At 47.9% G+C, this 24154-nt stretch overlaps 1 protein-coding gene across 1 annotated transcript in view; it reads right to left on the bottom strand.

Moving 5' to 3' along the window:
• The window catches only part of CHSY1 (chondroitin sulfate synthase 1), a 73627-nt gene extending 55691 nt beyond the window's left edge, over nucleotides 1–17936 (bottom strand). The window contains exons 1-2 of the mRNA XM_063412218.1: nucleotides 17359–17936; nucleotides 7868–8363 (exon numbers count right to left, since the gene is read on the bottom strand). Coding sequence (XP_063268288.1) covers nucleotides 7868–8363; nucleotides 17359–17630 — 768 coding nt within the window. The 5' untranslated portion in view covers nucleotides 17631–17936. The remainder of the gene's footprint in view (nucleotides 1–7867; nucleotides 8364–17358) is intronic.
• Between the last annotated feature and the right edge of the window lie 6218 nt (nucleotides 17937–24154).

Here is a 24154-nt window from a genome sequence, read left to right as displayed (position 1 = left end):
TGGGAGTGAGACCCTGCCAGCAGCTCAGGTGAGAATGGCATCACACAGGCTTCAGAGCTCTCTGTGAAAAGGAAAAACTGCTTCCATGCTCACCTAGAAAAGGGAGCTCCCTGTAGTAGTCCTGCTCTTACCACCAATACTTCACATCAGTGCACCTCACTGAAGCATGGACAAGAGATAAATGGATAAACAGACATTTCCTATTCAAAGAGCCTTTAAAAGAATGGTCCCTATTAGCTTGGGTTCCTAATAGCAATATAAATTATATGCAGGCATTGATTCTTTTCCTGATCTCACCATTACCACACAAGCTGCAAGTAACTGGCATGGAGTTCAATAGGTTCTCAAGAGTCCCCCCAACAAAATTCTGTCACAACTTTTATTTTTGTTTCATTACTGTAGCACCACTTGTAATTTGCTCAAGATACAACTGAAAAAGACACTAACTTGCTCTCACTGAGGGTACCAGCAGAAGTTTAATGTAAAAAAAACTAACCAGAAATACGCAGAACTCAACTTTCAGTTTTGCAAGGGCTCCCAAATACACTTTTAGCTGAAACTTTAAAATTTAGGAAAACAAAACCAGTTAGTCCCCCAAACTTTTCCAATTAAGTCCCCAACTTCTTTGTGACACATAAAGGTCATTTTGGTCTAGGCATGCAGGAAGATAATCCCCACCCTTCAGGCAATCGGGATTTCTGGCAAGATTTTAAGAGGTCTCCAGCTGATAACCAAGAAAAGTTCACACCACCAGGAGTCCAGATAAGCTTTTAACACAGGAAATTAGTGAGAAAATGTTTTAAAGATTTTAAAGATCAATTAAGATGGTGTAACAGTCCAGCAAAGTGGAATTGAGTTCTCTGCTTCAAATCAGATGGGTTTAGAATACAAAACAGCAGCTCTGAAGCTGGGAGGTGTCTACAGGAAATGAGGTTAGACAAATGCAGGGCAATTAATCCTCTGTGCAGTCAGATTACAGACTCCCCCCATCCCCAGGGCCACCAGACACAGCCAGAGCAGGGTTAAACTGCTGCAGGTTGTCATCTTGCATCTTTCTTGCCCATCCACAGGCCAGCGGTTCTCCCCCACAGCCTAAAAAGCCAATCTCTCTCCTGATATTCGAGGTACACTCGGGGACAACACCCAGGGACACTCCAGATGTGCAGTCCTCATTTGCAGATGCAAACTAGGGAAAAAGCAGCACCAAATGCCATTTTCTGCCTCGTCAGCACTGGGGGACCATAATGTTCATCACGGATACTGAATTTCAGAGAAGCTAGAGATGAGCTGGGAGTTCCTGGCCAGGGTGACGAGTCAGCTGCTGTTAACAGCTCTTTTTGGGAGCTCTCCCAGCACAGGCAGCAGACCAGTGACTGCAAACAGAGTGAACTGGGGAAAATGTGACTGTAGAGATCACAAATGCATCCTCAGACACTGCCCTGGTACCCTGTCAGCCCAGGGAGCAAGGGAAGTGTCTCAGCACACAGCCTGCTAGGAAATATTCTTTCCCAAAGCATTAAAAAAACCATTCATAGCAGGCTGGTGCTACACACCACTGTGGCTACAACCACTGTCTAGAACAACTCTGGGTAATTATCTGTGCTCATTCATTTAAAGTTCAAAAGAAAATGATCTTTAACACTAAATTTGGTTGTTGGCGTTTCTTTAAAGTAACAAACAGGTATTACACTGAGATACATCGTACCCATCCATTGAAAAAACAAATCCAAGTTTTGTTTCTTCTCAGTGATAATTCAAATTGATAATCTTTATTGAAAAAAATCAAGTATATTTCTTAAAACACCATACTCCAATTATGGTACAGGCAGCACTGAAAACATTTGTGCTGTGTATTCCTACCCTCCCGCTGGTGACCTCAGCTAAGTTTATATTAAGCCCCTTCCCCACATCAGCACTTCATTTCTATTTCCCACCACCAAACGAGTCTGGCTTTCCTCTCCCATGCTCACAGGCTCTGACACCTCCTTGCTGCTGGTGCTTTAAGCTGCTCTCAGAACTTGGCTTTAATAGATTGAGGGGAGAAATGCAAATATTCTCTCCAAATTTACACAATTAACCCTCCCTCCCCAAAGCATCCAGGTCACAGTCACCCTCTACATAGAGATCAGCTAAAAACTTCCACACTTAGAGCCCCAGCTCGCAACATTTTGTGTCCCATTCAGTCAAGAAAGACAAATTTTTAATCTATTCTTATCACTTCTAGTCACACAGGACACTTCCAGAGATCCTGGTCTTACACAGAGATATCCATGAAATGGTTTATTCCCCCCACCCTCATCTTTTATACACAGAAATAAGTACAAAAGAAAATGGTAAAGGAAACTTGCCAGCTCAATGTTTTCTCAGATATCACTGACCCATAGGAGATAACTGACTACAGAGGTATTACTGGGTTTGACATTGATTAGATTTGGAATTTAACAATGTCCTTCCAAGGTCTCCAGTCAGGTGGGATTCCCCTACAAGAGGCAGGGCAGCTCTGATCACATCCCAAGTACCAGAGTCTCACAGCTCCAGCAAGCTGTAAAGTAAGATTTCACCCTGCAAAAGCAGGATGGCTTTCCCATCAGCTCAAAAGAAAAACATACAATAGAAAGTCTCTCTCTTCTGCCTATCCCCACTTCTGTTCAACAGAACAAACTCAAATCCTCAACTATCTTCTGAGTACCTTAATTAAGAAACTGGCATGATGAGCTTTTTTATTAGAGTTCTTTGTCCTGTCATGCTATGAAGGATTAGCCTTTCCTGACTTGTCCTCAAGATAACAACTAATCCTGATGTCTATCTCAACTCAACAGGCTGCACAGATCCCAATTTATAACAGAATCAATGCACTCCAAGACAACAGTAATGGGGGGAAAGCAATACTTGTGTTTGCTGGATTCAGGGCTGAGGCTTCCTAAGGGTTTGCACGACACCATCAAAACCCTCATTTCAGCAACCCTAAAGCTTAGGCATTAGGTCAAGTCATCCAGCTAACTAAGGACAGATTAACCATGTGCTCACAAAAACTAGGTCAGTCCCAAACAGGCTGTACAGCCTGGAAAGGCTCTCTGTGTCAGCATGAATCCCCCAGCCCTCCTCTCTGAAAAGGATCTTCCGCAGAAAGTGAGTGGGACCCAGGCTCAAGTTTTGTTACAACACTTGTTCTTCACTTCTACAACAGAGTAAACCTTGACCAACCTGCATTCACGAGTCAGTAAGAAACCACTCAGTAATGTCAAGTTCTCCCTCTTTGGACTATCTGGTTCTCAAATACTCAGTTATTTTCTGAAGAGAAAGAGCCATGTCGAGACCTGGCTGCAGACCTATCTCCCATTCCAAACATTCTACATCCTCCTAACCCACACCGTGGTTTCACAAACCCAGTCTGCAGCCTTCACTGTCCCCTTTGACCTCTCTGCTCTCCTCCTCAGCAAACACTAAAATTAGACCACAGTGGTCACACCACGCTGCCTCCTCCACTGTTGTCATGGACTCCCTGTCACATCAGTCATGGATTTGAGTCTCACCCTGAGCCCCATGCATCACCTCCCCTGCCCAGATAATGCTCTTCTCCAGTCTTACCTGTCTGTCCTTTGACAAAATGCCATTCCTCATTACCTTCAGGGAGCTCAATCTCCATCCATCCCCACAATGCATGGCCACCCACTTACACCTTAATCTGAAGCCAAAACGACATCTCTGAGGCGTTCCAAAGATAAAATTTAGTGCTAGAGGGAAGATGGTTTATAATCATCCACCCTAAAACTCTGGGCATGCTTGTATCCTCCCTCTCTCTCACACAATTCACATCACAGGCTTCTTGAAATTAAGAGATGCAGTGGGCTGCACACACAGTGAGATAAGGTGTCTGTGCTGTCAGGGTTTGACAAGTTTCCATGCTCTGACTTCAGAAAATGTCCAAGCTTTGAAGGCAGGACAATACACACATATAATAATATCTGATTCTAGGAGTTTTCGCAGAGGATAAAGCCAAGGAGCTGGAGGTTAGCCATTAACAGCAGCACCTCTTTCCAGTCTTTTAGATCTGATCAATCACTGCAGGACTTTATATATATTTTATTATTTTTAGGTATCACCTGAAAGCAGCATGTGTCAGAAGGGTTTTAATATTGAAGAAATTAATGAGGTATATCAGCACTGCCTTGACTTCTAGCAGCTACAAAGAGCCTGGAATAAAGTTGTGAAGCTGTTAACCACAAATTAGAACAATACTCAGCAACAGCTACAAAACAAGGCTGAAACAACACCAAGCTACACAGCAGTGACTTTGTAATTCAGGTGCATTTAAAGGAAATATTAGACACAAAACTGAGATCAACAATACTTTTGGGATGGTTTAAACCACAAATGAAAGAGCTTGTCATCAAAACCAGAACATGTTCTCAGGCTGAAATCCAAGACCCTGCATGGCACCACACGGCAGTGCAGGAGAAAACAAAACTTCCACATCCCTGTGATCCACATGAGATGGACTGGAAGAAATACTGGTGGGACGAAAGGGGAGAAGGAAGGAGACTTAAGTAGGCAATCTTTTCCTGATAATAACACTCAGCAATGTGCCAGAAGTCTAAAGTACCAACATTCACTAGAAATGCAGAACCACTTCTGAGAAAGCTCACTCCAAGCCTTTAATTCTCTTCAAGAAAAAGGACCACACTCTGTATTTCTTCATAAACTCTCAAGCTCCATTCTGCAAGCAGAGATTCCACAGCTTCATTCTTTTCATGACAATTTTCTTATCATTTGCTGCATAAACTCTCTGGCTTTGGCTGCTCCACCCTATAGAGTGCTGAGTTTTACAGCTATTTGTCAAACAGCAGCGACAGTCCGGGTTTTGTTTTTACAATGATGATAATCCTTGCCCTAAAGAACTTACATTTAACAGCCATGTCTCATCTGTGACTCACTCGACCTTTGTCAAATAAGGCAACAGCTCCGAGCCCGGTCACAGGAGCTTAAAATCCATTGTGGGCTGCAAACTGCTCCCAAAGCAGCAGCCTGGGTGGGTCAGAGCTCCCAGAGCCCAGGGGGCTGCAGTTGTCCCCAACCTTGCACAAGCTGCTGCTGCTGCTTTTCTGGGCTGAGATGACACAGGAAGTCCAAAGAATGGTGGTGTCAATTCTGCTACTGTGAATTATAGTGAAAATACTGCAGAAAAGCTCCTGAGGGCAGGGAGAGAGTGAACGAATCCCCACAAGTCTTGAAACGGGCACTAAGCGATGCCACTCGAATGAAGGGGTCTGAGAGGCACTGCAGAGAGCAGTGCAGGGACAGAAACACAGGAAGGGGGGAAAAAGGGGTTTGAGACAGACTGCTGAGAGCAGAAAAACCACACAGAGCCAGGCCTGGGGATGCATTCGGGCACACCACCAGAGCCAGGGCCAGGGAAGATGAGCAGCACAGTGAAGACATTGTGGGATCCTAAAATCAGAGAAAAGGGGCAGTGACAGTCATGGAGATGAGTAAAACGATTCTGGGCAGGGAGCCCACCACGAGAACAGTGCAGGGAAAAGCCACCCACGGTGAGGACCAGCAGGGCACTCCACACCCGAGATGCTCAGAATGAAACCCAGCGAGCTGGGGGGTGACTGCAGAGACCTGAGCTCCTCGCTTGTGCTGCCACTGGAGCCTCTTCAGAATAAGAAGTGCAGTCTGCAAAGGAGAAGTTTGAGGTTTGGGATTCCTGAGGCCAACACTGCTCTGTCTGCTGAGCCTTGTGCTGTCACAGCGTTTCTTGTGATGGGAATTGTAAAGGGTGTGGTGGCTGTGCCCCAGCAGAGCAGGCACAGATAAACTTTGTGCTCCATCAGAAGCTCAGTGAAACACAACATTTTGCAATTCACTTACAGTGGCCTGTTACTTGATGTTTATGAACGTACAAGACATGGAAAATGCCACTTTTACACCAAGCCTTCCTAACACAGCTGTTGTGACAGCTGTGTTTTTTCACACAGCTATTGCCTTATCTGAAATAAAATACCAGGCACATTTCATCTAGGCAAGGAGAGGACCAGATCAAAAAAGATGACAGGTATTTAAATTGAAAAGCCACAACTAAATGAGAGTGGACCCACTTCTTGCAGAAGCTGTGTGCTTTTGTAATTGAAAATCTTCCTACTCTCCCAAACAGCTGAGCCTTAACATCCCACACTCACGGGTTACTTCTGAACACACAATAGTTTATACACTTCACACAAACTAATTTTAAGCAATTCATGGCACTTAGGAGAATTCAGCATTAAGGATAATAACAGAAGCTCATCAAACAAAACTGATTATGAGAAAGCCCCATCTATTTCTGTCAGACAGTATTCCCAGTGCAGTTGTGTGCTATCGTTGGCTATTTCAATCCAACGTTTGGTTATATTGAATTTAGGAGCTCTTTGCAGTTTCAACAGGACCAAAATGCTGACCTTCAGTAACTTATCAAATGCCAGATGGTACAGGCATTCACAGCAGAAGTTATTTCAACTCTGAACCTCGATAGTAAAAATTTTATGCTGCTCAAAACGGTGGAAAAAGTTACTGACTCTTTACGAATGGCTAAACCACAATGCTGGCAAGACATAAACCAGTTCCAGGTCTGAAAGCAGGGAACGTAGAGAGGCACTGTTAGTCCAGAAAATCTCCAGGCACAAAACATACTCATTAATAACTGCAGCTGGAAACCTCCTTCCCCTTCCTCAGAGGCTTCCCCATTGCTGAACTGTGAACTGAAACAAAGCAACAGCTTTCAGGGGCAGAAACTCAGTGTCAAAAGTTAAACCCAAGTCTTTGCCAGTGAAAGAGTGGCTCAGCAGCAGTATCTGTCACTGTCTGTGACCACAATGTCATTGTGACCACAGCTCCTGCCACGCAGGCTGAAAAACCCCCCCTTCACCACATCTCATAAAAGGACAAAGCCGTAGCTGCGTCAGGTCGTAAATGTTTGTGTACAGAGACAAACTGCTCAACCTCTCTTCTGCTTTCAACTTCTCCAGTATTTTTAAGGCAGACCCACCAGCATTTGCCCTGGCTAAGGTGCAGCTCAAGGCTAGCAGGTATTTTCAACCAGGCAGTCTGTAAACACCCAGGGCCTGCTTCAAGGAGCCCAGCACACCCAGGCAGGAGAAGCCCCTGTCACCCCTGGCAAGGAGCTGCCAGCTCCCAACAAACAGCAGCAGGAAACTGCCACAAGCAGGCTGTCTAATTTATTTTCCTCCAAAATGCCAAATTTGCAGGCACATCAGTGTGGGCAGACCACGAGTTTCGGTAAGAGTGGTGGCTTGTCTCTGCTGACGTCAAGGACCTGCTGAGCAGGCGCCTGCAGGATGGGGCTGCCAGTGAGTGCCCTGAGCAACAACAGATTTGGGCTGCCAGGAGGCAGCTCAGCATCCAGGGTTACAGTGCCAGCCACCATGAGACATCTCCAGTTGGGGGAAAAACTGTCACTGTCAGGGCAAACATCTGTCAGCCTCACACTTCTCAACTGCAGTAAGAAACACGGCAATTGTATCATCCATTTTCCACGCTGACACCATGACGTACTCGGCTAAAGAAGATAAAAGAGGCTTGGACAGTCAGGACCGCAGGCACTCGAGGCCATTTTGATTTAAGCTTATTCCCATTCTATCTAAATAAAAATATCAGTTATGAATAATGAATGTTCCTCCATTTCAGCAGTAAGGAGGGAAATTTCTGTAGGTCTTTCCAAGGGTGACACTTGCAGGAAACAAAAAGCCGTAGGAACCGCACAGTTGAATGGTGATGCTGACGAGGCAGGCGAGGGCTGAGGGAATGAATGCTGTGCACACAACCCTCCCCTGTACCTCCCCCAAAAGCAAATTCCCCTGGTGCTTACCTCGTAGGACCAGACGCACTGCACGCCCGCGAACCGGCGCACGCAGCGCCCCACCTCCACGTCCTCGTGCGTGGTGTACATCTCCCGCAGGCACTCGCCGATGTGGGGCACCATCCTCCGCAGCACCTCCCTGCTCATGATCACCCCCGGGCCCCCCATGCAGAAGTTCTCGCCCGGCTCCAGCGCCAGCTTCCCCATCTCCTCCGTGGTGCCCAGGCCGGTCTGGCCCAGGAACAGCGGCTCGCTGCTGTTCAGGCTCCTGAGGAAGTTCTCCAGTTTGTCCCCTTTGATGTAAACGTCGTCGTCGGCCCTCATGAACCATTCGTATTTGTCCAAGTAGTGGTCATGCATGTATTTGAGCATCATGAAGGATTTCTTCTGGGGTGGGTAGGAGTCATCTACGCCTGGAAGGGGCACGATGGGGATGGGGATGGAGGTGTCCGAACCCTCGCTGGAGAAGAACTCGACCTTGCCAGGAATGGTTTTGGACCACGTTCTAGATGGAAAAAGACAAGAAGGAATAATTAAATATGCAAACCAGGGTAGGCAGAGAGTGCTACCACAGACTATGGCTCACCTGCTTTACAAATTTTCCTTTTTGAACACCTTGAAAAGTTATTTTTACCACACAAATGAGAACATTCACACAGCACACACAGCAATTGGTACAACATACACAAAATTCTGATATGACAAGTATCTGAGTACCATTTTTGAACCTCCCTATATTGGAAAAATAATTCAATAGCAGCAGTTCACTAGTGGGAAGCAGGACTCCTTCAGCACACCCAGTTTTTCACTAACAGCTATTGATCACAAAACACAGAGGGGAGCCAACACGGGGCAACAATTCACATACAACTGAATTTACTGCTTCTAGAGCTTCCCTGCAAGTTATTCAGCATCACAGTCACCTTCTGTTCCCTCTGAGCCTCCCAAAAAGCTCAAATGTGCACTCACAAATACAGACTTCCAGGGAGTAAATTCACATGAACTTTTAAGGAAACAGCATCCCTTGGGAAACCAACCAAACAGCAACTTCTCCAGATGGTGTGTGGAAAAGCAAAGCACAGAGCACAGAGCAGAAGTAACCTCAAGTGGCTTTGTCCATACCAGCAAAGCTCTCAGAGATGCCTGTAAAACTCATAATTCCCACAATAACATGGTGCTACCCAACACCTCCAGCATCTCCAGCAGCTTTCCAGACACTTCACTCCAGGTTTTAGTGCAGAGGAACAGCACAGAGGAGGAGCCTTTCCTGCGCAGAGCAGCACAGCAAGGACATCTGCTCCACACCTCCCGTGCTCTTCTCTGACAAATCCAACCCACCTGCGTGGGCAAACTGGGTCACTGATAGCGCAGCAAGAGCTGTAGGATGGATGATTCCTCAAGGCACAGCATCCTCCAGGGAGGATTTTCAGTCACATAACTGCTACAGCCTTGCCCACAAAAATTACCATTTTCTGAGGTTCTATCTGGGATAAGAGAAGAGATCACATACCCCTCACAGAAACTCACAGAAAACTATTTTAGTTGGTAAACCAAGACGTTTTTCCCCTTTTTATATGTAGGGAGAATAATTTCTAATTTATTTGGCAACTATACTCAGAATATAACCTAAATCTGATGTGAAAACACTCTCAAGGTAAAGGACATTTAGGTATTCCCTCAATGCATCACTGTCACTCTGACCAGATGCCTCTCAACACAGGCTTCTTGCCAACACTTGAGCAGATTTTGGGCAGCACAGACCATCTGAAATTTGAAATCTTCAGAATTAGCTATTATATAAAGCCTGAATCCAAAAATACTTCAGGAGAATTATTCCTTAAATTCCATCAGAAAATGCAGAGATATTTAATGAGACTACCTAAACATCAACTTTGACACTTGAACAGTTTCTCACTAATTCCACTGTGTGTAATGAATATCACCCAATTACTTTAAAAGCTTTGTCTTCTGGATTTCTTACTGCCATGGGTAGTGTTTCATAGCTAAAGTTTAGATCTGAGCTTCCCGGAAGAGCACAGAGTAAAGCAAATGGAAACATTCCCACTGAGTTCACAACAGAGGTGAGGAGGCCTTTAATCATCAGCAGTGCAATTAATGCACGCTACTACTGCTTATAAATCATATCCTGTTAAAGCACTGAGAACTGCCCGTTTTCAAAAGGAGACATGGTCATATCCTGAACTTTCACTAACTATTAAGGAAGTTCTGCTGTTTATTTTCTGACACCCACACTCCACATACAAATCATCCACAGCTCTTCCCATGTCAACTCCCAGTCTAAGCTTAGAAGACTTTCCTTAACTAACAATGCATTTAAATTTTAGTGTCACAGAAAGAAAGGACAGAAGGAGTTACTGAGAAATGCAGCTCATCTCATCCACTGAGACACAGCTTTGGATGGACCCAGGACGCTTTGCAGACAACCACCAGGCTGAAGATATAAACTGAAGTCTTATGGAAATTTCTGTTTGTTTACTTTTTTATTCAAAAGCAAACAATGTATTTTCAGGCTTGCTCTTCATATCCTGAAAGATCTGCCTTTATCAAGACTATAATCTATAGATAACACAGGATGTCTTCTATCACTCTGAGCTTTAGCTCCTTTCTGGAAATCATCAAGCCCTTCTGTTGATTCCCAGTTTAAACTTACTCCCTGCTCTCCAAATAGGTACCCACACCTCAAGAACCACTAATTATTGTCAAGAGAAGAGCTCCCATTCAACAGAAAGGGAACAAAATGCATGCACACCCATAAACCCTGGCCTGCTTGCTTCCCAGCCTTCTTACTGCACTGAAGCCCTCATCTCAAAGCCAGTTTGAGCCCATTTTTCCATATGAGCCATGTTTAGGTTTCACATTAGAGGGGGTAAAACAGAGACATTCCTGCATGTGTGAAGAGCACAGTGGGGACAGAAAGACCGTGCCCTAACAATATCCCCATCCCAAGGAGCTCTGTGGGACCTGGGTCAGCACCACAGCGTCACTCCAGCCTTGGGATCTCATGTCAACCACTTTGACCGTGCACCAGCACAGCTTGACTGAGCCTTTGTTCACCTCCTCCAACAACGCAGTCCCTAGGATGAGACAACTCAACGTGTTATTTGTGACCGTGGCTTTGAGCAATTGTTTGAACCCAAAGGGACGGAGCACTCCCACATGGAAAAACAGTCTGAGTGTCTGTGTCAACACCAGCACAGCTTGGGCAGAGGCTGAGACAATGGAGCCACCACGGGCTGCTCCTCACGTCGAAGCCACAGTGAGCTGTGGCTCAACAAATTGCTTTATTTGGGCAATCTGAGGCATATTGTCCACCAGCAATGGTTTTAATGGAAACTTAATTCCTTCTTCCAGCAGTAGACCTGTAATTAAGGCACAGAGAGCGCACGATTGATGCTTTGAAATGGGGGAAGGAATCTGTTTCTTCAGGGTTATGTTCCCCCTTTTTGGGGACAGAGTACAGGGAGAACAGTTTGCTCAGGAAATGCGTTGTTGCACTGGGCCAAAGAAGCCAAACCACAGAGGGTGAGATGAACTGCAAGCAGGTTTTTCTGACCCCAGTTATCAGCAGAACTAAGGACTGATAAATGCAGGGATGAAATCTGATCAAAGCTGCTTTTAACTTTTTTATCCCATGTTGCAAATCATCAGACCTGGCTCTGTCACCAGCAATTTTGTAATTTACTGTGTAAAACCCATATTTCTTGCCAGTCTCCCCACCTCCACTGTAGTTCACCTTGTCTGTGCTGAGGTTATGGGCAGCAACCTGACCCTTCAGCTCCTGAGCACAGAGCTCTTGTCTCAACACCTCCCCACCTCTGTGGCCCCACCATCACCCCCTTCCACCAGCTGACATCACTTTCCTGGTCAAGGTTCTCCAAAATAAGACCTGCAGGTTGTATCTGCAAAAGAATTGTCTGTTTGATAATTTAAAAAACACAAGAAAAATATTTTTATTGGAATTTGACAACCTCCTTCTTCATCACCCCTGTCACCCTGAGCAGACACATTGACACAACATTTCTGCCTGCAGAGACCACCTGGGCTGCAGTGATCAATCACTGAGGGCTTCAGTCAAAGCCATTTTGACTCTGTCCAGAGAGAAATATCAGCTTGTGAATACAACTGATACTGTACTGAACTGGTCATTTAAAAACCCTGACAGATCCCAACCTTATCTCCCCCGTGTAACCTGAATCTGCTGCTTAAGCAGGAGGGTGTGCATGAATCAGGACAGCAAGGCTCTCTGTTACTCTCCCCAGGAGGTAAAAAACCTGCAGGATGCTGTGTGACCTGGTTTCTCTCAGTGCACAGGGCACAGAACTCCACAAACCAGAAGGCTGTGTTGACAAGGAAATTAAAGTGAAAATTAAACAAACACAAACAAAATGAGCAATGCTTCCTCAGGAAAAAAGCTCTAAGCAGAGGACATGAGTCCAGTAATGCTCCAGTATTGGTGGCTACCAAATCAGTTTTACCATCCCTCCCTCCCTCAGTTTTGCACACTGGATATCCTACGTGTACCCCAGGATAAGCCAGTCACCAGCAAACTGGGTGAAAAGATTTTATCCCAGCTGGCTCCCAGGTACTCATGAAATACAGAAAACCTTGTGCATACCAAGAGGGCTAAAAAACCCCAGTATTTTCTAAAAAGTGACCACAACTGTAGTCATGAAAGGTTGTCAGAAGCTATTTCTTCATTTAAAAAGAGGCTTAAAAGCACAGCTTGCAGCAGGAGCAGCACAGACCTGGAATGTTTTATCTACAGTTTCCAGTATTTATTATTTATTTGTATTATCTTGCTTTGTTATCAGCTCTGCAGACTCGGCAGAAGCACAGTCAGTGGCGTTATGCAGACAGTGCTCCCTTTGTAGAGACCCAAGCTGAAGACTATGACAAAAAATGTATTTGGTTTTTGTCTGCAGCTCAGGAAGTTCCCTCGGAGGAGATCTGAGAAATCATTCAAAGTTTTGAGAAACAGTCATCTTTTATAATTACGCTGAAGAAAATCATAATTTGTGAAGAACTCAGCAAGACAACAGACATAAAAGACTGATGTCTTGAATGCAGCTAAATTCCGTGCTGAATTAGGGCTAGTTTAGCATAACTGTTCTTCAAGGTCCCATTCTTCCAACAACATTTGCTACAGGGGAAGCAGTGAACCACAGCTTAGGCAGGAGAACTGAGCATGGAACCAGCACACTGCTCCTGCACGTGGTATTGTAGATAACCAGTGTGGGAGGTCACCAGAAAAAGCTGGTTTTTTAAATTTCCAGATCTCTGTCACCAAGATCCGCATTACAGAATTTGAATTTTGAGGAAAAGTTCCTTTCAGGTTGTTGAAGGATTGCTTTAACCGAGAACCCAAGCAGCTTCCACAGCTCTTTGAGTCCTTTGAACTAAACTACTCCAATTTTATGCGATGCTAGCTTTCTGTCCATGCATTTTCACATTCCTTGTGGACACAGGACAGAAATGGATCCATCATCCACAGGCACAGACAGTCAGTGGGGCAGGCTAAGATCAATGCCCAAGTGTGTCAGAGTTTTGGGCAATATGGTTATTTTGGGGGATGCAGGTAACTTTGTTTTACTTACTCCCCCTGTATCAATGTCAGTTGCTCTCACTGTGTTTCTTTCATACTGTTCCTTAAACATCCTCACAAATTTTAGGTCACTGCTCAGAAATCCCAAGTACATCATGTTTCTGGTGGAGGGTACCTGAGCAGGACACTGAGTTCTCAATACTGCAATACTGTGGTAGGATTCACATGAAGTGAAACACGTACTGTGCTGGCACAGCATTCACAGTCACTTCACAGGGCCCCCTCCACAATCCATCACATCCCCTCACCAGCAGCCAGAACGGGCCAAAGCACCCAACAGATCCAGATCTGAATTTAGGAGCAGCACAACAACGTGTAAGTGCAGGCTAAGACAGATAAACTCCCTTACACCCCACCCAAATCCTTCTGGCTGCCTTTCACTTAAGCTCTTCCGAGCACTCAGGTATTTGGATTCCAGAAGCTTACAGCTTCCAGAAAGCCACCACCAACAGAGGCAGCACGTTGGAAATGGAGCCTCCGAAGGGCACCATGCTCCTGCCACAGGACAGCGGTGGCTCAGACCAGCCCCGGGCATCCCTCGTGGCACTCCACGGTGCCGCGGGGATGTCCCGAACCGAGAAGTGCCGCAGCTGTGTTCCCGCAGAGATGCTGCCAAAGGCCAGCCGCTGACATCTCGCCATTAACCGCATTCACACCACTCTCCTGCCACGTTTCCCAGGAAATCTAGTTGCTACGCAAACGGAAAAAAAAAAAAATGGGTTAACTGCCTGATATTTCTGTTCCTGAGACAGCAGACTTAAATCTTCTGGGAGAATGCTTATTCCCATCCTCTCCTTCCTGCAGCTTTTTTAGGACAACTCCCCTCAACTGCGAAACCATTAGCACATATTGTTGCACTTTCCCTGAACCCCAGCCATGCCTTTAACTCCTTCCTGCCCTGCTCTTTTCCTGGCTGTTCCCTGTCCTCCCGAGTGACACCGTGGCTCCTGCTGCTGCACTTCAGCAGCCTCCTGGAAGGGCAGCTCTGCTAACCTGCCTGTCACATGCAATCACCGCTGAGGCTGCAAATCTGCCCTCCGAATACCTGTGGATCTAAAGCTTATTCCTGCCTCACAGACGACAAAAGCACGACTGTTACAAAGAGCCGGCGGCTCTCGAAAATCCAGCGGGCCTGTTTTGCCTTGCAGTGGTCATTTCGCTCGTGATTGATGTTCAGGAAGTGGATTGCTTCCCCTCTTGTTAGACCCTATCTGGATTCACAGCAGCCAGGATCAGCAAATGCCTTCCGCTCCGGCCCCTTTTAGCTGTGTCTGTAAATGGCCTTTGAGCCGCAGCAATTTGGAGGTATTCAGCCTCTGAATCCCTAATTCCTTTCAGCGTGGTATCAAGGCTCTGCACACGCTGCCACCCCGGGAATGCCTTGCTAGCAGCTTCCCATTTCCCTGGCTGTGCCAGCGATTCAGCTCACCAGGATGCTTTGTCAATGTAGTAATCCCAGCAATTGTCTGCTTGAGTACTTCATGGCAATCAAAAGCCATTTAAGATTTCAGGTTTGTCTTCCTCTTCCCCCCTCCCCATCTTCCCCCAAAGATGTCTTCCTGTCACCAGGACATTAGCTCATTTCTTTCACCAACGGAGGTGAGAAAAACGCATTTAGCCCTACTAAGAGTCTCTTTATCTGTCTCTTCCAAGAACAGACATCATCTCTAGAGGTTAAACCAAAATAGCAGTGTAGTAAAAAGCGATACTCAGATCTCCATCTAAGGGCTGAAGGAGCCCGATTCCATTAGCTGAATTTGTTAAGTGGCATCTTTAGCCATTGTTTTGTGTGAGCAGATGTTGCAGATCTTGTTCTCTAAACCCAGCTCCGCCACAGCATGAGACTGTTCAGCAAGCACAGGCAAAACTAGGGACAAGAATCCTTCCCCCACCAGCAAAGTGAATTCCTCCCCAAAGAACACTCTGGATAACAGAGTGATAAATTTCCCCTTTTCCGAATTCTTGATGCAAAATCTGATGGATGACATACAAACTATTCTGCCATAAAACCTGCTATGTGATGTCCCAACATGACTCCAGTCTCTCTGTATGTAAATCTAAATTACACCGCCCCTGGGATTTGCAATCTAAAATGCTCCATCCCACATGGTAAAGGAGAACATAACCCTGAAGAAACAGATTCCTTCCCCCATTTCAAAGCATCAATCATGCGCTCTCTGTAACTTAATTACAGGTCTACTGCTGGAAGAAGGAATTAAGTTTCCATTAAAACCATCACTGGTGGACAATATGCCTCAGATTGCCCAAATAAAGCAATTTCACTGCATTGGATGCTGATATAAAGACAGATTTCCTGAAACCAGAGCTGAGCTGGGAATGATAGTATGATGGCCCATCATACATAGTTTTGCCATCCTGCTCTTATTGGCCAATAGGACCAATTACTTTTCAGCCAGGGCAGGCAGGACACGGATAAGGGTTTGTTCTAGCACAAGGGGATGTTTTATTAAAGATTTGCCCCAGAGCTCCTGGCTGCTCCTCCGAGGGTGCTGGCTCAGCTAGAGCTGGGGTACACACCCGAGCTGACATTTTACCCCTTAACTCTTTAGGATTTCCCGAGCAGGCTTCCCCTGCAGCCTCCCAGCACTGCCTGCTGGCGCACGCACCGGAGCAATGAGCATATCCCAGCATATTTCAACAGAGCAGAGAGTTTCACCAAAGCCACACACACATCTCTCACAGGAGAGATGATTATCCTGATGCTGCCGAGGCTTTGGACAGAATTCCCGTTAGCCCGTGGCACTCACAGCCATACCCAGCTACACCTGGGGACCACGGTGAGCAGCACACAGTGCAAAGCACCAGGACTGCTCCTGCTCCAAAATCAGGTGTGCTCAGGTAACAAACACACGGCTCGGAGACCCTGGTTCCTGCATTAGCTCAACCAGTCTGATGCACGGAGCGTTTCACCCAGGCTGACTCTCCTCATCTGAGCTGTTTCTGTACCTGGTCCAGCCTCAGCAGCAGCTGTGCAGAGCCGAGGTGGGTTTTACTCTTTGTTCCCAGATGCCTTTTCTGGGTCTCATCCCCAAGCACACGCTTTCGGCTTGGCACAGTGGTCTTTGCTTCCCCATCCAGGGGATTACAGCAGTGTCCAAACTTTATTTCTGTCGCCATCAGGCTGTCAGCTCGCTCCACGAGCAGCAGCCAAGGACCGTACCAGCGTGGCGCCCAAGGCAAAGGCACTGAGGGACACACTTCGATGCCCGTGTCTCCGCCGGTGACCGGCAGCCAGCGTCCCCTCGCATCGGCGGGGCTGCCTGACCCTCAGGCAAGGTCACCGGGGCCACCTGCCAGGTGGAACCCGGCTGAGTCAGACCCTGCGGGGAGCGGCAACGCGACTCACCCGAGCCCTCGCGTCTCTGCCGAGCTGCTGGGCAGCGGAGCAGCGCTCGGGGCACCGCTCCTCCCGCAGCCGCCCGGAGAGCGCCCCGGGGCTCCTCAGCGCGCCCGGGCCGGAGCGAGGAGCGCTGCGGCTGAGCGTGCCCCGGGGCTCGCTCGCACCTGCCCCGGGGAAGGGCGAGCGGTGCCCGGAGCCGGCAGGGGCATCCCGGCTGCAAGGGCATCCCGGGCCGGGCGGTTTTACCCCGGGAAGAGCGGCCGACCGGCCCGAGTCCAGCTGAATGGGACCGAACCGAGCCAAGCCCCGCTCGGCTGAATGGGACTGAATCGAGCCAAGCCCAGCTCAGCTGAATGGGACCGAACCGAGCAAAGCCCGGCTCGGCTGAACGTGACCGAACCGAGTTGAGACGAGTCGAAACCACCCGAATCGACCCCGAGCCCATCCCAGACCCCAGCCCAATGCAGCCCGCCGGACCCCCATCCCCGCCGGGCGCCGCCGGCCCCCGCCGCTCACCGGTGCGCGGCCACGGCGCGGCTCCGCAGGTACTTCTGCGCCGTCATGACCCCCACGAAGAGGAAGCTCTGTGCCGGCGGGCCGGGGCGGCGCGGCGGGGCGGCGGCGGCGGCGGCGGGCGGCGGGCGGCAGCCCTGCGGGCGGGCTCGGTGGGGCCGCGCCGCCGCCGCCAGCTCGGAGGCGCGGGGCAGGACGAGGCGCGATGCGAGCACGAAGCCCAGCACCAGCCCCAGCAGGACGCTGAGCCAGGCGCGGCGGCCGCGGCCCGCCATGCCCGCCCGGCCCGCTGCTCACAGCGCCGCCGCCGCCGCCAGCCGCGCCGAGGCGCCCAGCGCCGCCATGGGGGAAGGGGCAGGGACGGGAAGCGGAGGGAGGGGAGCGGGGGGCCGCCCGCCTCCCCGGCCCTGCCCCTCGGCACAGGCGCCGTGTGCGGCCCCGCCGCGCTGCCCCTGGCCCCGCCCGGCGCTGGCGGAGCCGCGGCCGCGCAGCCCCCGGTGCGGCCCCCGCCCCGCGCGGGGCTCCGGGACACGGCCGTGGGCAGGGGGCACCGAGAGCCGCGGGGCGAGCCCGGGACGGGAGGCAGCTCCCGGGGCGCCACCCTGCAGCGGCACCGCTGCACGTCCCGCCCCGTCTCTGGAAGTGTTCCAGGCCAGGTTGGACGGGGCTCGGGGCAGCCTGGTCTGTGCGGAGCTGCCCGGGGCTGGGGGTTGGAATGAGAGGAGCGTTAAGGGCCCTTCCAACCCCAGCCGGTCCGTGGTTCTGTGACAGGGACCGGCACCTTAACCAAGCATTCCACACAGGGGACAGGGAAACCGGCCCAGCATCCCTCACTGGGACCTCAGAACTGGGACACCAGCACAGCTGTCCAGATCAAGAGGGGCAGGAGGCCAAGAGAACGTGGATGCTCAGCTCTGGGGACTGGGACTGAGATCCTGGGCATAACCCCAGGATAGGCATCCCAGCACACTGTGCCAAGACCCCTTGGCAGAACCCTGGCTGAGGGGCCAGAACTGGGAGCCCAGCCCTTCAGACTAGGGTGGGAAGACACTGGGACACAGATCCAGGATAGGCACCAGGTCGGGTCCCTGCTGCCCAAGCCCGGCTCTGCCCAACAGCACACACAGACCGAGGGGATGCAGGCAGAGAGGAGCAGCCTGCCAGCCCTGTTTGCCTGGCACTGGTGCACAGTTTGCTCCACTGCAGCACAAGCTGTGGTGCCAGGGGGCCAAGGCACAGGCACTCTCTGTTTTTTCCCACCTTGCTAATTAAACCAACCAGAAATAGGTCAGTCTGTTTCCATCTGCAGGCTATAGTGAGTGCTCAACAGATTGAAGATTTTTTCTGTATTGTGTGAAGATTTCTTTTTCCTTTGTCCACACTGACTCCACGTGCATTTCATCTACAGAGCACTTCAGCTTCAAATGCTGCAGCCACAAACCCCCCACATTTCACAGGAAAAAAACCTTCCAGTCTCAACAGAAGAAACTTATCAAGTACCACCCACTGACCTCCTCCTTATCATTGTGGTTTCTTCCATTTCCTGCCCACTTTGGCCTTTCCAATTGCCAGTCTTTTCCATTTCAAATTTTATTTATATCATGATGTCATCCCCAACGAGCTGGGCAGAAGAAAGTCTTGGTGTAACCAGCAACCTCTTGAGCAAGAACCGTTGCAAAAGAGGATGTCACACCACATTAATACTCTACAGTAATAAGCCAAAGAGAGACATCCATGACAGATTTTTTATGATCACAAATAACTGTCACACTTCTGGGATTGAGCAGGTAATGACACAATCTGCTTATCTAATGAGCATGATGATATGTCTTGAAAAAATGCTATTGTTTAGGGTTTATTGCTCTTGTGGTGGTGCAATGCTCATACCGAGGTCAGCACAAATGAACTCGTGATGTCAGGAGCACAAATAACACAGGGAAAGTGCCACCGGGATTTATGGCATTAAACAATAATAAAATTGAACACAAATAGAACCTAGATAAGAAATACAAACAGTGAACAGGAAAGAGGAGCAGGACATCTCCTTATGTTTGCCCATAGGCAGAACAGAGATGTATTGAGAAAGATGTGTTTGTATGAAGAGGAAGAGAACTAAATGGTGAAAGAGAGGAAAAGGAAGAACAGTCCAAACTGGAATACACACAAGGCAGGTAAAGGGCAGGAGCACCATTGCTTGGCAAAAGCCAGCTGGGCTGTCCTTTCCATTCCCTCCCCAGCCACCACTCTAATTTCTTTTACTTCCCAGTTTACTATTTCTAACTACTGATCCTTTCCAGGGGTTGGCCTGTGCCACTCTGCACACATGGATCTTTTATTGCACTTCAAAAAGGTTCTTCATTACACTCTGCTTCTCTCCTTTCCCCACAAGCCTGATTATCAGGTCCTGAAATACACGACACTAAGAGACAGTCAAGCTACAAAAAAAAGCAAGGCCACTCCTTTCCAAGAGAGGAACATGTGGCAAGTCCATAAGCAGGAATGAGATTCCTCTGTGCGTGCTGCAAATCAGCTGTAAAAATCTCCTGATTCAAGGGAAAGCCACTGTGGCCTATGAATTACAGGAAAAGGCAGAGCTAGCGTGGTTAAAAGGCAATAAAAAAGAGAAAGGTTGGGGCTGGGGCTGAGGAGCTGTCAGTTGGCTTCTTCCCACAAAGAAACGAAGTTCGTCATCAGAACTGAAACTCCGTGCGACTTCAGCACACATGGAAATGATGAAGAGCAGCACATTCCCCTGATGGAGCTCCTCAGCCCTGAGCTCTCCTGGGCATGTTCCCACCTCGCTGCACCTCCAGAGCAATTGTGGAGCTCACCACGTGCAGGGGCAGTCAGAGAATGCTTGGGAAGAGGCAGGAGAAGGAAGAGGAGCGTTCCTGGTGCCAGGATTTGACCTGGAGAGGAGGCACAGTCAGATTTATAGAGATCACACCCCCAGCTGCAAGGCTGAGATGTGCAGCTGTGAAGAGGGGGTGCCACCTGGGAATGCTGCAGTGCTCACACAACTCCCACAGCACATCCACATGCCTCCCTTTATGTCATTTATTGTGCCAAACTCATGTTCCCAAGTGCTAAGCAGGCACATGCCCCTTTTACTGTTTCTGCCCCCTCCCCATTCTTGCATAGAGCAGCTGCTGGAAAAAAGGGGAAAAAAGAGATTTAGGGGAAACTTGAAAAGCATAGCTTAGTTCTTCCAGTGGAATTATAACACTGCTACCTGCCTAGAGTGTATTTTTAATCTGGATGGCAGCGAAAGGTCATACTGCATAATCACATTTAAGTGCCATTCCCTATTAATACAGCTCTTGCTCTCAATAGCTGTCACTATATATCACGGTTACTGTATATTCAAAGACGTGCTATTTTTCTTTTGTAACACAGTCTACAAGCATAAACACATTTTTATGCAGCGTGTTTTCAATTCCCTGTGGGATGGCTGCAGGAAGTATTCCCAGGGCTCTCCAAAATCTGCAGAGGGTGCACATGGTGTGTGCTCATCTCCAGATCCCATCCCACTCCCTCCAGCGGGATTAGCACCGGAGCAGCCGGTGAGAGCCCACTTGACAGGCCCACATGGTTTAGGTTCATAATCAGATTAACAAAACAGTAATCCTATTTTTAAACAATGAAAAAGCTGAGTCCTTGAGCTGCCAGTGTGTGTGTGTATGTGTGCATACAGAATAAATGTCACCCTTTTGCAATAAAGAACCTGAATACCAAATGAAAAAAGTTTCTTCCTCACAGGAGACTTTGTCCTGTGGAGGAAAGAAGGACTATTTTGCATTATTACCACATCTTTCTCCCACTGATTTTGATCCACTCCAATACTTGCAGGATATACCTTCTCCAAGACACATTCTTCACCACATTTTAAAATAATAGTTACAGAAGTGAACTACTCCACAAATGCTCCAGAAACTTTAATTATGAATGTTCCAGTACTCAAACTTATACTTCAAAAACTGCCCAGGCACTGGAAAATGAGCACACTTCATATATTCAATGTAACAGACTCACGGTGGAAAAAATCTCCCTGGGCAAGCAGTAGCATTTGTCTCTGTCACAGTATTTCCAGCACCGCTGCATTTTCCCCAGTGATGCGGAAACTCCTTTCTCAGCTCCAGCACCCACTTTTTTTTTTTTCTTTCCCCCCATCCTATTCTGGTCGTGCCACGGCGCAGTCCCAACCTTTCCTCAGCCGAATGACTCAGAAGTGCCCGTTCCAGGGGCTGCAGCACCGTCCGCGGTCCGAAAGCCGGCGCGACATCGCCATCGCCCGGCGCGGCCCCGCGCTGCAGCTGCCCGGGAGCCCGCTCGGGGCCGGGAGCCCGCTCAGGACGGGACATGTGGCAGTGCCACGGAAAACCCTCCTGCTCCCCACGCAGCTCCTCAAGTGCCCGCCCAACCTCCCCGTCTCATCCTGCTGGTGACAGGAGCAGCTCTGCGGGCTGGAACAGGCACCGGAGCTCTGCACCCCATTTTGGTGCCGCCAGACCGGAGTAAGGAGTGCACTGGACAAGCTCAGAATGTGTATTTAAAAAGCAAGCATCAAGATGTCATAGCTTAAAAAGCAGAACACCTAAAGAAGTGGCAATTATATTACCTAAGAAATGGATTTCACAAATAGTGTTGCCTCCTCCCAGGATGTGATAAAGTAAAGCTGCATAACCTGGGTTTTTTTGTTCTTTCAAAGTGCATTTTTAGGCCAAGTTAACAGTAACTCCCCATTTTAATGCAGGGTACTAGAACTAGACTAAATGCCAGGTATTTCAGAGTATCCATTTCCTTTCCACTCTCTAAATAAAATTTTTAAAGTTCTTTTCCCTGCCTCCCTCCACGACTGTTACCCACAGAACCAGCTCGGAAGATCAGCTCAGTAACCACCACACAGAAAGAATCTATGGTAGAGGAAAAAATGAAATTTTAAGTTTACCAGTGGAGATCTTGCTCTGTGCTGAAAGTGCTTTTTAGCAGGTGTGCACTTCAAAATAAAATCACAGCAATAAATACACGAGAACAGCACCTGCCTACCTTGCCACAGAAACCTTCAACAAGAAATGTGTATTTTCCCCACCAAAGCTGAGCTGAGGGCACCTATTCCACTGAAGACATGGGTTGCTCATAAAGAAAACAGCGGAAGTGTTTGAAGTTGCTGGCTCTGGAGCTGGGAATATGGGCAGGGTGTGTGTCAGGCTGGCTTGGAAGCTCTCACAAAATCAGCTACAACGGTGCAGGCGGGCCAGGACACCACCCAGCCAGCAGCCCTGTGCTTTTCCTTTGTGGTTGCAGAGCTGTTCCAAAAGCCAAGCTTTCATTCCATACAGGAGGGAGGAAAAAGAAAAAAAAAAAGAAGAAAAACCCAAAGCTTCAGCCCATCCAAGTCTAGACCAGATTTTTTTTTTTAAGCTAGAAATTGCATCATTTCACCCTTCAGCAATAGCACGGACAGAAACACTCTGAGCCTCACTTGTGGCTAAACTGATCCCTGAAAAGGTGATGCTTTTTAGCCTGTACAAGGGCAAAATTCATCCAGAAGGTGCATCTGATGCTGACACGTGTGCTGATGGGCAGCCAGGCTTGCAAGGGCCCAAATGCACAAGAAGGGAGAAAGAACAGCCATTAGAGGGGTTTAAATGCAGCAATTTAACAACAGGGCTGCTGGTAAAATGTACAGGAGACTCTCCCCCTTCACAGAGCTGTGGAATGCAAAGTCATCTTCCAGGGAGGGGAATAAGACACAACTCCCCCTCCAAAAAACAATCTCAACACCTGAGCTGAGTATCAGCAGAGTGTGAGCACAGAGCACTGCAGAAGAGCCCAGCTCCTGGAGTTTTGAGTCAGAATAGTACAGAGCTGTATAAAACACAGCAGATGGGATTTGTTAGTACTGGCATTTCACACCTGCACTCAGATTTTGCAAGGACAGCAGTTCCTTGCAGATACAGGAGCAATTATAATTTTCATTCACATTTTGATCTTTGATTGAGACATAGATAACTCTGGAACACCTGGGAACAGCTCTGCTGACAGAGTCCCCCATTGCCCTCACTTCCCCAGCTCCCTCTTCTGTTTGTTATTAAGAATTTCCAGCATAAGAAACATATTTTTTAAACGCCCAAGTATGCAATATCACTCTTAAAATCTTTCCTCATTTCACAATGTTTTTTAAAGGCATAAATAAAGCCAAATAATTTTTATGAGCCTGACAACGTGGGTTGTTTTGTTCAGTTTTAACTCCAGTGCTCAGTATCTCCTGATGAATAGTTAAGAGAACTATGCACAAACCAGATCTCATCTGCAATTTAAAGAAAACAAAAAACTCTGCTCCTCCAGCATATAAATCATCTAAAAGCAACAAAAAATACTTAATACAAGCAAGTAACAACTTCAGGAATTTTTTGTGTCTTTGAACACTTGCTTGATTTTTGGATTTTTTAATACCCAAACCAGATTATTCTTCAGTGGTTAAATACCATTATACAGCAGTTAAATAGTTTATTACCCAGCTTCTTCCAGCTAGAGGTATTTCCAGAACATCTGCATGAGTAAAGCAAGAGGCTTCTTGCATAACTGCTCTAGTGGGGGGAAAAACAAATCTCCTGAAGGCTTTTTAATATGATCTTTCATAATTCAACTTCTTGGGAATTCATACCAAACCAGGAACAACGGATTCATTAAATAGTTCACTTTCACCTAATGCTTTCTGCATGCTTCACTCCTGAGCTATAAAGCAGCAAGCAACCACCTTTCCATAATGCTTGTGGTCAGGAGAGAGCTTTCCATG

This window comes from Prinia subflava, chromosome 15 (genome assembly GCF_021018805.1).
Source record: "Prinia subflava isolate CZ2003 ecotype Zambia chromosome 15, Cam_Psub_1.2, whole genome shotgun sequence".
Lineage (NCBI taxonomy): Eukaryota > Metazoa > Chordata > Aves > Passeriformes > Cisticolidae > Prinia > Prinia subflava.
This window is presented reverse-complemented; position numbering and strand designations above follow the sequence as displayed.